This window comes from Schistocerca serialis, chromosome 6, assembly GCF_023864345.2.
Source record: "Schistocerca serialis cubense isolate TAMUIC-IGC-003099 chromosome 6, iqSchSeri2.2, whole genome shotgun sequence".
Classification (NCBI taxonomy): domain Eukaryota; kingdom Metazoa; phylum Arthropoda; class Insecta; order Orthoptera; family Acrididae; genus Schistocerca; species Schistocerca serialis.
In genome coordinates this window covers 312,597,933-312,614,643 of record NC_064643.1, presented here as the reverse complement: position 1 = coordinate 312,614,643, position 16,711 = coordinate 312,597,933, and the positions used below count along the sequence as shown (strand labels likewise).

Genomic DNA, 16,711 nt, shown 5'->3' with positions numbered 1-16,711 from the left:
ATGCAAGGTAAAGTCATGTCAGAGATTGAAGCCTTCTGCTTATATAAGTGCAAAACAGAGGGCACGTTTACACTGCAGCCTTGCTACTCATTGCCTGCTGCGATCAATTACCATACCATGCAGCTGCTCACACATCAAGCAGAATGCTTGCAGAGTGAAATGCAACACTGCTAGAGTGACCCTGAAGTACTCAATTACTTCTCATGTTCCAAGACATATGGCGATGGTAGCAACTCGAAACACAGAACCACCTTGATGTCATCGGCTAGCGACGATCATAGCGAACAGTGGGGTGAGCAACAAAGATGCAGCTTAAATGGACCGATAAGATTCAGTGTGTCTGATTAATTATCACTAGGCCATACTGGCGATCGGCAAGGTGGCATCATAAATGTGCCGTAAGACACAATTTTGGAGCATCTTTAATGGAGTAGTGGTTAGGGAGGGTTTTATGAAGAAAGTATAGTACAGGCACTGGTTCATGTCCCATTACTTTTGCTTTTTAAAAGATTCTGGGATATTCTTATTAATTCAATACAAGTACGTTCTGTAATATTCAGTGCTATGTTCATGTGAGAGCGCTCTGTCCCAGTACTGAGTCGTCATTGTCAATGGCTGTCAAATTGAATGTGAAAGATGTAAATGCTAGTAAATATTCAGAACACATTGAACATGTGGAGAAACAAACAAGGCATCAACCAATATAAAAAAGGGTAGAAAGACTGAAAAATCTGAAAAAGAAAAGATAACATAGTTCGAACCATCTATAAAGTATAAAAGAAAATTTAGGAGTTAGTTATTTTAGGAGATATCTACAGCTAAAGTACATGTGCAGACTAAACGTTCATATTTCAGTACCGTTGCTACTTTTTCTCATTATTTCAGTTATTTTAAAGTGCAAAGGTGGACGTTTTTATTTTTCATGCAGTGATCTAATTTTTCGTGCAAATTAGAACATACCTCACACAATCAGCACACTTCAACCATTGGAGCGCTTACTGTTAAGTATTTTTTACGATACGTATGTAAATAACGAGTATGAAGTTGACAGGCTCTCACTTTAAAAAGAAGGAAAGGCAGCAAAAGTTTCCAAAATAGCAATGGATGTACCATTTGAACATAAGAGTTCTACTTTAATTCGTTTCCGAGAATGTATACTACAATTACAACGATTCTTTGTATTTACAATCTTTTTGCAGTTTCGAAGAGTGTTGTGGTAATGCTACGTTTATTATTCTGGTGCGCAAACGACTATAATTTTGTGCAGATAACTAGTCGACATTACACTATGTGTATGGTCTTCATCTGACTAAACAGACCAGTTGAAATGAAGTCAATAACCAGGTCAAATAGACTGAATTGACGCAAGATGTGACTTATCCACTGGTGCGCAATCTAGAGACACGTTTCGATTTATTAAAGCTAATGAGATTCACGCTATGATACTACATTTTAGGGCAGCATTTCTGAAATGGGCAAAGCTTAGTTAGCCACAGATTTATTTTGTGCTTTGAAGTAATTAAGTATTGAAAACAGCAGCAGAACATTATTTCTAAGAATCAATTAGTTACCGCAGCAAGTATACGAGATGTGAGATTCGTGCCATGCGAGGCATACTGCTCTCAGGCCTTAGACTCGATACGGCCATGAAAGTCGATAGATTCCTGAAAGATCGAACTTGGGCAAGATACGTCATGGTGACGACCGAAGACGTATCACCGCGGTGAACTTAAACGTTCCCCACTCCTGTATTGAGTCAGAGATCCTATTGTAGTTTCCATGGGATACGTTTGCGTTGCAACAGGCGATTTTATTATTGCGGTCATTTCATTGTGTAATTGGCCTCATCGTTATTATTTTGTGCATAGTAAACATACAATTTTCACCGTTTCAGATTCAGAACAGTTTGTCAAACGCAAGTTAATATGCAGAGTCATGTAGAACACATGCTCAGAAAGCCAGCAAAATACCGACCTTCAAGACCAAATGATTACATTTACGGTAAATATTAATTGTAGTTAAATTACAAAAAATAGCCTTAGCTTGAAGGAGGCGACAAACATGGGTTTCGATCATCAAAATTCGGAAATGACAACAAGTTACCTTTTCATTTGCAATCATTTCGCGTTTCAAAAGTCGTACATTGACAAGGTGTCGATGACATTTACTTGTAGAAATGCCAAGATAAGAGAACCCGTCAGACAGTCGTTAACACATTTGAAAATTATAGAGAACCGTGCTCTTAGGTAACAATACGTTTCTCGATTATTTAATACGACTTAATACTTAAAATCATATTTGTCATAAACACACATATTTCAAGACAAAAACTTATGTTTGCAACTACAAAGTGAACACAGCCATGTTTAATTACAGCACAGAGAAAGGAAATTTATGAGGAGGACAAAGGTCCAAACAAAGACTGAATGCTGATTTGCGGCACAAATGCTGCTCGTCCTCACCAGGAAAATTAATGTTACATGTTGTAAGGCGACGAAAAACATGTAGGCCTATTGTGTATTGCGATGAATAGAAAGAATCAAGCTCAGTACATGTAAAACTGATTTATACATATGTGGGTCCCATACTGGAAACTAACTTTCCACTACAATGAGACTATTATTAAAAGTATAATATAAAATTGTGAAAGTAAGTGGATGAAATGGTAGTGCCATAACTTATAATGTTTGCCCCAGTCTGTAAGTGTGAAGTACCTCATAGGCAATGTTTCCAACATAGAATACAAAGTTTTCTGAATGCTATTGTTATGTATGTTATGTATGTATGTTATGTATGTTAATTAGTGTGATGTCTCTCCCGGCTGTACTGTGAGTATTTGACAACTGGCAAAGCAATTCTTGATTTGAATACCACAGTAAGTGTGATCCCCTGATTTGGTTAATGGAACAGTACCTAGCAGAGAATTACTGTGTTCAAATAATTTGGCTTGACGACATCTTTGATAAAAGCTACATATTGGACATTCATTGTGGACGTAAGTAAACATTAGACTTTGGTACTAGTCAAATTGATACCACAGCGAGAGTTTTTGCTTTGACATTTGTTGATTTATCCAATTTACAACCATTCTGTCACTTCCAGCCTAACCAAGACCTCAAGCTGCACTACAAATCAGTCACTCTTCACAACCAAGGTTTCAGGGAGGTGGGGAGAAGGGTCCAATACATAACTTTAGCAGACACCTTTACTTGACAGAAACTCAGAGAATCTGTGGTGCTACATAAGTCAGCAGATCTCATCCAAACAGTGGCCTATTGATCACACTGACACTAAACATTAATTTGATGAAGAGTGATGTTTCACTGAAGAAGATCTCATTACAGTTCCTTTTTCAATCATCACACAGGCACAACTCTGCTACACACTCAACCAAAATATATGCCTATATATCATCAGACTTGGAATGTGTTTGGAACTTGGAATGTATTTAGACTGTGAATCTTCTAGCAAACAGAACCGAGAGCATTGTTTTCAGTGTGGAGAACGCACCAGAAATGAAAGTAGCGTGGGGCATACAGTTAAGAAAGTATGTTAGAAGAGAAGGTTGGAACTCAACATTCACTTAACATCAAGTGTGATAGGGCCAGTATTATTCTCTATACATGTACATGTTTGATGCCTCCTGGATAACATAAGCATCTCTCTGAGAGTCTGATCATGGACAGAGTGATTTAACATAGAGAAATTTGTTGCAAAATGTAGGGAGAGGCAGATGATCAAAACTTGCTGCAAAGACTGGCAGCTGTTTGTCAATAATGAAAAATGTAGCAAACACGTATCGGTAGATTAAAAAAAACTTGATATTTTTTATTATATCTATATCAATAAATCGTTAAAATGGGCACCTTGTCCCATCCACTGGTTGCCTATCTAACAGCTTCCAGGGCAACAAAAAGTGATTTTCAGTACTTCATATCATTACTTCATGTGCAGGATGTTATGGGGATGAGAAGGAAATGGATTCAGGGGAAAGGTTCTGGGAAGGGCCTAAGGCTTTAAGCAGGGACTGGAGGATGTATTGGACTTCTGGGATGGGATTGCTATGGCACAGTTTATAGGTGAAGGAGTCAGATAATTGGTGGAGGCCTTTCGCTAGGTACTCGCTGCAATTCATACCAACAGTGGTGGAACATTTGTCTGCAGGTCCGAAGATTAGGTCAAGATTAGTTTTGAGGTTGTGAATGGCTCTTCTTTCTTCTGCTGAAAGGTTGGTGTTCTGAGGAAGGGACCTGGGAGGCCAAGTTGGAGGTAAGGAATTCCTGGAAGTTGACCAGCAGGTAGTTTGGTGGGAGGAGGGGTGGATCATGGTTGGATAGTGGAATGAGCTGGAAGAGGCAGGTTCAATGTTGTAATTAGGCTGGCTTTTGGTGGAGGGATTGACAGCAAAGAAGTGTTTCACCATCCTTCCCCAGGTTCCTTCCTCAGAACACCAATCTTTCAGCAGAAGAAAGAAGAGCCTTATACAACCTAAAACTAATCCTGACCTAATCACTCAGCCTGCAGACAAAGATTCCACCACTGTTATTGTGAAATGCAGTGAGTACCTGACAGAAGACCTCTGCCAATTATCTACCTCCTTCACCGACAAACTGTTCCATAGTGATCCCATTCCAGAAGTCCAATATAACCTCCAGTCCCTGCTTAAAGCCTTAGGCCCTTCCCAGAACCTCTTCCCTGAATCCATTTCCCTTCTCATCCATATTACACCCTGCACACCCACCTTCCATAAACTCCTCAAAATCCACAAACCCAATAATCTCTGACGCCCCATTGTGGCTGGTTATTGTGCCCCCACTGAAAGAATTTTGGCCATTGCTGATAAACACCTCCAACCAATTGCATGTGATCTAGCCTCCCACATCAAAATACCAACCACTTCCTTCAACACGCCACCATCCCCTCCCCTTTATTTCCGGGATCCCTACTCATCACTGTTGATGCCACCTCCCTATACACCAACATGCCCGTGACCTGACCACTATTGAACACTACCTTTCCCAACATCTTTCAGAATCCAAACCCACTACCTCATTCTTCTTATACCTTACTAATTTTATCCTAACCCACAGCTACCTCTCCTTTGAAGGGAAGATACACAAACAAATTCACGGCACAGCCATGGACACCCACATGGTATTGTCCTATGCCATCTGGGGGAGACCTTCTTAGCCTCTCAAGACACCAAACACCTAGTGTGGTTCAGGTTCAGTGATGATATCTTAATATCTGGACTCAGGACCAAGACACCCTTTCTTCATTCCTTCACAACCTTAACACCTTCTCTCACATCTGCTTCACCTGGTCCTCCTCAACCAGCCACACCTCTATCCACATTAAACACACCAACCATCAACACTATCTGTATTTTGACAGCTGTCATCCCTTTCACACCAAAAAATCCCTTCCATAAGCATGGCCACCCAGGGGGTAGGGATGGTCTCACCGGGACCTCCCCTCTGCCCCAGATCTAGTCTGCAAAAAGATCTCCCCTGCCATTTTCCCTCACAACTCCTATCCTCCAACCAGTCCCAAGAGCCAGCCACAAATGAGTGCCCCCTTCATAACACAGTACCGTCCCAGATTGGAATAAGTGAACCAAATCCTTCACTAGGACTTTGATTACGTATCATCATGCCCTGAAATGTGGGGCATCCTACTCGAGATCCTTCCCACTCATCCTAAAGTGGTGTTCAGGTGCTCACCCAACATCCACCACATCCTAGTCCATCTCTGTGTCACTCCCAGTCCCTTACCTGAAGGACTGTATCCCTGTGGAAGACCCAGGTGCAAGACCTGCCCAGTCCCCCCACACAGCATTTCCTATTCCAGTCCTGCACAGCTTTACCCTACCCCATTAGGGGTTGGGCCACCTGCGAAAGGAACCATGTCATTTTCCACCTCTGCTGCAACCATTGCACAGCTTTTTATATTTATATGACTATGAACCAGCTGTCCACTAGGATGAATGGCCACTGCCAAACTGTGGCCAAGAGCAAAGTAGACCACCCTGTGGGACAACGTGCAGCTGAACATAACATGATTGATTTCAATGGCTGCTTCACTGCCCAAGCCATCTGGATCCTTCACTCCACCACTAACTTTTCTGAACTGCGCAGGTCACAGTTATCCTTATTAATAACACAGTCTCCGCTCCTGTAATTATCCCAGCAGCAACCTATGGTAACACACTGTCCCTACACCCTCCACCCAAAAGTTTTCACTCCCTCTGTCCTATCACCTCTTCCCCCTTCTCATCTCCCACCCTCTTTGTTTGCCACCCTCTGCCAATATTCCTGCCCATCTTTTCCTGCTCCTAATTTTTCCACACCTCCCTGCCCCCAACCTCCTGATGATGTGCCTGTTGGCATTCTAGGCCCTGCACACTCTACCAGACAGCGCTCCTCCTTCTCCCACCTGTACACTGCAATCCCTTTCCCTCCCCCTCCACATTGCCACTTCTGTCCCACGTAATAGTTGCTTTCTGGCCTCATCTTTGGGAGTTGGTGGTCATGTGTGTGTGAGGTGTGCATGCTTGTGTAAAGAATGATTTGTGCTTCCCTTTTTCCGACAAAGGCCGTGGCTGAAAGCGTATGTTTGAGTGTCTTTTAATTGTGCCTGTCTGTATCTTAGCAAGTTACCTTTATGGTAAGTAGCAATCTATTTTATCCTACATTGTTGATATTCCGACCTGGAGTATCCAGTGCTTGAAATGTAACTTATTGAATTACAGAACTGAAGATGGCTGTACTTTACTCAAATTGGTAAAATTGTGAAATGATGCTAGATATGTAATCAAGCCATTGAAAGGAAACTAAAATGAAGTGCTTGCAGCTTTTCTCTTCTAGAGTGTTTAAAAAATAGATAATGCAGAGTTACCCTATGGTCTATCCCTGTGCAACATTACCTTTTACATGTATACTATAGTACAGTGCTAACAGACATTCATCTTGGTTTTTCTTCATTTATTTGTTTTTTCTTTTTATTTCTCTGTTGAAGGGGTGCACTATTAAGTGCTAATTGCTAGACTACTTTGACCAACACTCTTGCTTAGTCCTGATGTGGGATTCCCATGCCTTGGAGACATACGGAAAAGATGATCAGTGATATCATAGTTAGCTTGTATATTGACTCATTATTGCCAGTATTACAGGTGGATGTGTAATACAAGTGACAACATTGTATAAACTTAAAACTTATATATTGATTGTAGAGAATAGAGAATGATTGACTATGGTTAGGCCTAAATCATTGCTGGCTATGAGTATAATGAGTCTCAGATTGGATTTTTCACCTATTGATGGGTGCATTACCAGCAGTGGTAATGTTGAAGTTAGTGAGAAGTAACTAAGAAAGAAAATTTCTTATTCTGATGCGTTTTACTGCGTGTTTTAACAGTAACTTGTGGTGTTATAACAAAATTGCCATGAAGACCATATATTCTTCTGAAATGGTACAGTCACTAGCTATACAACTGTAAAAAATTATAAGTACTGTCCATTTCTTCCCTATATATCTGTGGGTTCTCGATTTTCATATACATATAAAAATAAAATACACTTGAGACTTTCCATTTGTAGTACAATGAGAGCACACATCACAGAGATAATTTTCAACCTCTTGCACACTGTTTAAAACTCGGTGCCCAAACAGTATAGAATATTGCTTAAAAAACCTACAATAAATTATAAGGCAGGAATGTATTTAACATGGAGCTTGGTTCCCTGAAAAGACTGTTCTATCCAGTTCTAGTAGAAAAATATTATTATTCTGTTGAAGAATTTATGGATGACAATTTAACAGTGTATCATGGAAATATATTTAAAATGGCATCACAAAAATATATTTAAAATGACAAAAGACCTTTGAATTACTCTTGCTAAAATATTTAGTTGTAAATATTGACATGTCCACTGTACAACAAACCAAATGGTATGAAAACTGTATGTAGTGAGATGAATAAATCACATTTCACTCATCAGTCAATCAATCAATAAAAAAACATGGGTACGTTACAAAATACATTACGTCTTGGTTCCATGCATAAGAGCAAGTAAAGAAAAGGAAGGAAGCTATGTATGTGACTCTGTTGAATGTGAGCTTTATTTAAATTGCTTATCCTTTTTTGTTTTTTCATCACAGGTATTAGCTAAACTGCCTTTTTGCTATAGTGAATATGTAGTTATATCAACCAGTGAACTACAGGAGCCCATTAGCAAGATTTCATTTGTTTTTCAATTTTTTTTCTTTTCAGATCCTACATATCTATTTTCAAGTCCAAGAGATTATCAACGATGTGTTCTTAAAGCTGCAAAGGAACAAGCTGAATTTGTAAGACACATAATTTTTAATTATACTTACCATTTTTGTAATAATGAGTTATCTGGAAAACAAGGCAATACTAAAATAGGAGAGATAGAGATATTATAATATGTTAAGCTTCTATTTTTTTAAAATAACATTGGTGCTCCTTATATAAATATAGCAAGGAAATTATGTGTAATCATTAACTACTAATCTTCATCCACATGTAGCCACATCACTGCTCATTGACTCACACCACGTGCACATCGATTCTGAGGCGCTGTGCCTTTACTTTTTTCCTGAGCCCATCTGCAACACTGCAGAACTTTTATTCACTAAAACATACAACAATATGCCATAGTATGCCAGTCAGTCTTTACATATGGATTAATTATTCTGAGTTTGTGTGTGTGTGTGTGTGTGTGTGTCATGAGATGTTAATTACTGTATTACATGATACAATGCATTCTATGTTACAATATTTTCTCAGGATTACTGTTTTTCTTTTTCAGCAACCACAGCCAAATTACCCATCTATGTTCAGTGATCACCCAAGATATCCTCGTATAAGATGGTCTCTCAAACATGTAGACCGAGTACCTGCTCATATCAACAGAAACTTTGCAGTCAAGCAGATGTATGTATTAATGACAACATTTTTCCAGTTCTGAATATTATGAAAAGGATAGCTGCCACTCACTGGAGCAGAGATGCTGAGTTGCAGATATGCCCAACAAAAAGACTGTCACAGACTTTGACAGTCTTTTTGATATGACTATGTGCGACTCAGCATCTCCACTGTATGGTTAGTAGCAACTATCCTTCTCATAATACTGTTACATTCCATCCTGGATTTTCCATTATTTGAATTTTTCAGTTTTCTGTTGTTAATAATGCATGTAACAAGTGCTTGAGTGTCTGTTTGTACTCGATAACTATCATACAGTTGCACACTAATGATTACTTCCCTTACTCTGCGTTAATATAAATTCTGAATCACATTCATAAACAGTTCAAATACTTTCACAATGAAAGCTTAAATACATATCATTACTTTAACTCTTCATATTTTCTTTTCGAATTACTAATCATCTGAGTATTCAAAAAAGTAAAATGTAGCCTTCAGGTTAGTTGTTTCATTTTCTGTTGCTGTATGTGATTACTTCAAATTCATTTACTGTTTGAATGCTATGTATGTAGTCTGTGACTTCATAGCTGACTATGAACACTAAATTTCTGTTAATGTCAGATTTATTGGTGGGTTTTATTCTGGATGTTTAGAAATATGTAGTATCTTATGTGTTGTTGCACAGTCAGAAAAGAAGTCTGATACGAGCTGCTCTTACAAGTCTCATGTTCTAGATTTCAGCATGTGACTCTTAGAAATATTGTAATCATGTTGTACTAGACATGTTGCAAGTATACATCACTATCATCTGTGGAGTCAAGATGAAAGTATTTGCATGAAGTGATGTTTCACAGTTTCACAGTGATCCTGAATACTTATCAGTGTGCCCGCCCAGCTAGCCATTTGGTCTAACACGCTGCTTCCCAAGCAGGAAGGCATGCCATTCTCCGGCACAAATCCGCCCGGCAAATGCAGGATGATTCCCTTCATTTCGCCTCAGTTACACTGTGCCAGTGATTGCTGCGCAAGGACCATTTCCACATACGCGTACACCATAATTATTCTACCACGTACACATTTGGTGTTACACTCATCTGGTACGTCTGGTATGAGACGTTCCCGGGCGGGGGGTCCACTGAAGGACAAACTGCACAATAACCCTGGGCTCGGTGTGGGGCGGTGGTGGTGTGGGTGGACGGCTGTGGCCTGCTGTGAGGTTGTGAATCACTGAGGGCTGCGGCAGGATGAAGCCTCTCTGTCATTTCTAGGTCCCCAAGAAAGAAAACGTTCAGTGGTGTGAAATGAGGCAAGGTATATTTGTCTCATGACAAAGACATCATAGAATCTTAATCTGTATCCTGCATTAACAATAAACTATTGCTATACTGCTTAATGCTATTCACACGTATGCCCTCTAAATTTAATTGAGTACGGTAATTTATTTATTTTATTTTTACTTAATTGTGTCTTACACCATAGATCCAACTGTGAAAATTTCACATGGATGTAGTAAGTGTCAAATTTTTACATTATCAATGAACAAGTACTTATGCACTATTTTTACAAGTAAAAACTACAATATGTGTAACATAAAATTATATGAGAAGTGGCCCTATAGCCCAGAGAATTAAATACAAACAGGTCAACACTGAGAGAGTTACATAACTACTAAACTGTTCCATAATACAAGATCCTGAAAATGAGAATGTGACAGATTACAACGTGTAGAATGTAGAAAATTAAATATAAAAGGACATATAACCCAGAAAATCAAATATAAACAGGACAACACTGAAAGAGTTACACATATGACATGAATACACAACTTAATGCTCAGTTTATATGATAATACATTTTACAGCGTTTCACTGTGTTTCAAAAACTCTTCCAAACTGTAAAATGATGTGGCTAAAAGAAATTGCCCCAGAAGCTCCTTAAATGTAAATTTGTAGCCTATTTCACACCTACTTTCTGGGGTAACAGCATTAAATATCTTTATACCAGAGTATTATACACCCTTCTGCACTACTTTCAAATTTTTACATTCAGTGTGGAAATCGTGCTTCCTCCTTGTGTTGCAGTGGTGGTATTCACAGTTGCATCTGTATTAATGTTTTCACTGATGAAATGCATAAGTGAATATATGTATTAAGAAGTAGCCGTAATAACTTCCAGTTTCCAGAATAAGTTTCTGCAACTGCATCTAGATTTTACACCTCACATCATTCTTACAACACACTTGTGAACAATACATATATTTTATTTGCTAAAGGTCAATTTCAGCAGACAATAATTCCGTATGCAATCAAAGAATGGAAGTTACCACAGTATGCTGCTTTTTAGTGGCCACTGGCCACTGGCAGAGATAAGTCACAGTGCAATAATTGATGAGCTGAGACTCTTATAAAAATCTAAAAAATGGTGGAACCAGTTTACTCTACAGATAGTCTTAAAACTCCATAACTATATTACTTAAACTCTTTCTATTACCTCTGTTACCTGTTATTTAACAGTTATTTCTTCCTCAGTTTTGCCGTTTAGGGTGAACTGAATGTAATTAGTCTTACTAAAGTTTAGTGAAAGATCACTGGCAGTAAACCATTCAACTAAATCTATAAGAATATTATTAATAGGCTCTTGAACATTTTCACATTTACGACCATTAACCATTACATTAGCATCATCTGCAAAGATGGTAAATTTCACTGTGTCATTGTAGAATGAGGGGAATCATTTATAAATATTGGGACAGTAAAGGGCCAAGAGGAGATACGCATGGCACTCCACAATTAATGCTCTCCATTACTACTTTTTGTTTCCTATCTTTCAGGTATGACTGAGTTATTTGCTAACCACTTATTCCTAAATGGTCTGCTATCAGTAGTAGTATTGGTGGTTCATGGTGTCAAAGGTTTTAGATAAATCACAAAATAAGCCTGTTGTTACCATTTTCTCACTTAAAGATTCCAAAACCTTAGCTCTAAAAGCATAGATTGCTTGTTCAGTTGACAGACCTTTTCGGAAACCAGCTGATTTTTGCTAAGAATATTGAATTTATGTAGTCGTTCTAAAATTCTAGAAAACATTAGCTTTTCAAGTATCTTTCGAAAAACAGCCAGGAGAGGTGTTGGCCTGAAATTTGTAACTTCAGTTTTGTTTCCTTTCTTGAAGAGAAGCTTCATCAGCACATACTTGAGTCTTTTGGGAACAATTCCTTGTTGCAAAGAGGCATTGAAGATGTGGCACAGTATATCACTTAAAGAAACACAACACTGTTTTAACAATTTACTAGAAATAATGTCTGCTCCTCAGTAGTTTTTATTTTTCATGGAGGCAATTGTTCTTTCAGTTTCAGATACTGTAACAGATCTAAAATGCATTTGCTAATTTTCATAGAACCCTTGCAGCCTATTTGTTCAGACACTGACAGTTAGTGTTTATTGAAGATATTAGTTATGATTTCATGTTTTTGTAAAGATTCCCTTCGTGTTTGATTTTGACGTTTTCTACAGGTCTTTTTTTATTCCTCCCAGTCTCACTGCTAAGTATATGTTAAGTAGTCTTCATTTTATTATTAGAGTTATCAATTTCTGGTTCATAATGCAGTGCTCCCCCCCCCATGAACCATGGACCTTGCCGTCAGTGGGGAGGCTTGCGTGCCTCAGCGATACAGATGGCCGTACCGTAGGTGTAACCACAACGGAGGGGTATCTGTTGAGAGGCCAGACAAACATGTGGTTCCTGAAGAGGGGCAGCAGCCTTTTCAGTAGTTGCAGGGGCAACAGTCTGGATGATTGACTGATCTGGCCTTGTAACATTAACCAAAACGGCCTTGCTGTGCTGGTACTGCGAACGGCTGAAAGCAAGGGGAAACTACAGCCGTAATTTTTCCCAAAGACATGCAGCTTTACTGTATGATTAAATGATGATGGCGTCCTCTTGGGTAAAATATTCCGGAGGTAAAATAGTCCCCCATTCGGATCTCCGGGCGGGGACTACTCAAGAGGACGTCGTTATCAGGAGAAAGAAAACTGGCGTTCTACGGATCGGAGCATGGAATGTCAGATCCCTTAATCGGGCAGGTAGGTTAGAAAATTTAAAAAGGGAAATGGATAGGTTAAAGTTAGATATAGTGGGAATTAGTGAAGTTCGGTGGCAGGAGGAACAAGACTTTTGGTCAGGTGATTACAGGGTTATAAATACAAAATCAAATAGGGGTAATGCAGGAGTAGGTTTAATAATGAATAAAAAAAAAAAAAAAGGAGTGCGGGTTAGCTACTACAAACAGCATAGTGAACGCATTATTGTGGCCAAGATAGACACAAAGCCCATGCCTACTACAGTAGTACAAGTTTATATGCCAACTAGCTCTGCAGATGATGAAGAAATAGATGAAATGTATGACGAGATAAAAGAAAATTTAATAGTCATGGGTGACTGGAATTCGTCAGTAGGAAAAGGGAGAGAAGGAAACATAGTAGGTGAATATGGATTGGGGGGAAGAAATGAAAGAGGAAGCCGCCTTGTAGAATTTTGCACAGAGCATAACTTAATCATAGCTAACACTTGGTTCAAGAATCATAAAAGAAGGTTGTATACCTGGAAGAATCCTGGAGATACTAAAAGGTATCAGATAGATTATATAATGGTAAGACAGAGATTTAGGAACCAGGTTTTAAATTGTAAGACATTTCCAGGGGCAGATGTGGATTCTGACCACAATCTATTGGTTATGAACTGCAGATTGAAACTGAAGAAACTGCAAAAAGGTGGAAATTTAAGGAGATGGGACCTGGATATGCTGACTAAATCAGAGGTTGTACAGTGTTTCAGGGAGAGCATAAGGGAACAATTGACAGGAATGGGGGAAAGAAACACAGTCGAAGAAGAATGGGTAGCTTTGAGGGATGAAGTAGTGAAGGCAGCAGAGGATCAAGTAGTTAAAAAGATGAGGGCTAGTAGAAATCCTTGGGTAACAGAAGAAATATTGAATTTAATTGATGAAAGGAGAAAATACAAAAATGCAGTAAATGAAGCAGGCAAAAAGGAATACAAACATCTCAAAAATGAGATCGACAGGAAGTGCAAAATGGCTAAGCAGGCATGGCTAGAGGACAAATTTAAAGATGTAGAGGCTTATCTCACTAGGGGTAAGATAGATACTGCATACAGGAAAATTAAAGAGACCTTTGGAGAAAAGAGAACCACTTGTATGAATATTAAGAGCTCAAATGGAAACCCAGTTCTAAGCAAAGAAGGGAAAGCAGAAAGGTGGAAGGAGTATATAGAGGGACTATACAAGCGCGATGTACTTGAGTGCAATGTTATAGAAAGGGAAGAGAATGTAGATGAAGATGAAATGGGAGATACGATACTGTGTGAAGAATTTGACAGAGCACTGAAAGACCTGAGTCGAAACAAGGCCCCAGGAGTAGACAGCATTCCATTAGAACTACTGATGGCCTTGGGAGAGCCAGTCCTAACTAAACTCTACCATCTGGTGAGGAAAATGTATGAGACAGGTGAAATACCCTCAGACTTCAAGAAGAATATAATAATTCCAATCCCAAAGAAAGCAGGCATTAACAGATGTGAAAATTACTGAACTATCAGTTTAATAAGTCACAGCTGCAAAATACTAACGCAAATTCTTTACAGACGAATGGAAAAACTGGTAGAAGCGGACCTCGGGGAAGATCAGTTTGGATTCCATAGAAATGTTGGAACACGTGAGGCAATACTAACCTTACGACTTATCTTAGAAGAAAGATTAAGAAAAGGCAAACCTACGTCTCTAGCATTTGTAGACTTAGAGAAAGCTTTTGACAATGTTAACTGGAATACTCTCTTTCAAATTCTGAAGGTGGCAGGGGTAAAATACAGGGAGCGAAAGGCTATTTACAATTTGTACAGAAACCAGTTGGCAGTTATAAGAGTTGAGGGGCATGAAAGGGAAGCAGTGGTTGGGAAAGGAGTGAGACAGGGTTGTAGCCTGTCCCCGATGTTATTCAATCTGTATATTGAGCAAGCAGTAAAGGAAACAAAAGAAAAATTCGGAGTAGGTATTAAAATTCATGGAGAAGAAGTAAAAACTTTGAGGTTCGCCGATGACATTGTAATTCTGTCAGAGACAGCAAAGGACTTGGAAGAGCAGTTGAACGGAATGGACAGTGTCTTGAAAGGAGGATATAAGATGAACATCAACAAAAGCAAAACGAGGATAGTGGAATGTAGTCGAATTAAGTCGGGAGTAGGGGATTAGATTAGGAAATGAGACACTTAAAGTAGTAAAGGAGTTTTGCTATTTAGGGAGTAAAATAACTGATGATGGTCGAAGTAGAGAGGATATAAAATGTAGACTGGCAATGGCAAGGAAATCTTTTCTGAAGAAGAGAAATTTGTTATCATCGAGTATAGATTTAAGTGTCAGGAAGTCGTTTCTGAAAGTATTTGTATGGAGTGTAGCCATGTATGGAAGTGAAACATGGACGATAAATAGTTTGGACAAGAAGAGAATAGAAGCTTTCGAAATGTGGTGCTACAGAAGAATGCTGAAGATAAGGTGGGTAGATCACGTAACTAATGAGGAGGTATTGAATAGGATTGGGGAGAAGAGGAGTTTGTGGCACAACTTGACTAGAAGAAGGGATCGGTTGGTAGGACATGTTTTGAGGCATCAAGGGATCACAAATTTAGCATTGGAGGGCAGCGTGGAGGGTAAAAATCATAGAGGGAGACCAAGAGATGAATACACTAAGCAGATTCAGAAGGATGTAGGTTGCAGTAAGTACTGGGAGATGAAGAAGCTTGCACAGGATAGAGTAGCATGGAGAGCTGCATCAAACCAGTCTCAGGACTGAAGACCACAACAACAACAACAATGCAGTGCTTTTGATGTTTGAATCATTTTGTTTAGGATATTACAATAAATTTTACAGTGGCTAATTATTTCAGCATCCTTGGACACACTAGCTGAAAGTTTCCTCTTTGGATTACATGACTGACTAATCATGTTTGTGATCCATAGCTTCTTCAAGGATGAGGAAATATTGTTCCTAACAAACTTTATAGGAAAAACTTCTTCAAAGAGTGATACGAATTTGTATATGAATATGCTAAACTTGGTGTCAATGTTATCACCCTGTGTAGTGAACTATGATCTTCATGCTGCAGTTTATGGTTAAAAATTTCCAGGGACTCTTTATTCATAGGTCTGATTGATTTCCAGGAGGAGATTAATTTTTTGAGAGGCTATTGCCATGCAGAGTGAGGAACTGTCCATTATGGTATGATATACCATTTAAGACTGGGGAGACAGTGAAGTTCTGGCACAAATTTACATCTATAAATATATTGCGTATTTATCATATCCAGATATGAACAAAATTATTATGAAAAGAAAAGAAGTTTGACATCTAGTGACATCTGTTACGAAAGAAGTTGTGGATTATGTTTAAAGAGATTTTAAACAGCTGTATCTACTAGACTTAGTGATACATTCAGTGTACTGTTGGGATTGGATAAGGGACCATCTTGAAGTTCTTTGATAAGAGCCTTCTTGTTAGATAGAGTTGCATTCTGAGAATATGACCAAGGAATGGAAGGCGTAGCATTTGAAGCTCTGGTAGTAGGTATTTTAGTTTTGTTGTGGCAGCTTCTGACACCAAATGTAACAGCAACACCAAATGTAGCGGGAAGAGGTAGTAGGCACTGTATTTAGACTCCTCCGAGCTTTCCAAGTGATTTATTGTTTTCAACTAC

General features: G+C 38.9%; 1 protein-coding gene across 4 annotated transcripts in view; it reads left to right on the top strand.

Moving 5' to 3' along the window:
- Positions 1-1,793: 1,793 nt before the first annotated feature.
- Positions 1,794-16,711, top strand: part of LOC126484113 (cilia- and flagella-associated protein 91-like) — a 347,241-nt gene continuing 332,323 nt past the window's right edge. For all 4 annotated transcript variants that reach the window (XM_050107494.1, XM_050107492.1, XM_050107493.1 and 1 more), the window contains exons 1-3: positions 1,794-2,001; positions 8,273-8,349; positions 8,835-8,959. In XM_050107494.1, the coding sequence (XP_049963451.1) occupies positions 1,926-2,001; positions 8,273-8,349; positions 8,835-8,959 (278 nt within the window). In that variant the 5' untranslated portion in view covers positions 1,794-1,925. The remainder of the gene's footprint in view (positions 2,002-8,272; positions 8,350-8,834; positions 8,960-16,711) is intronic.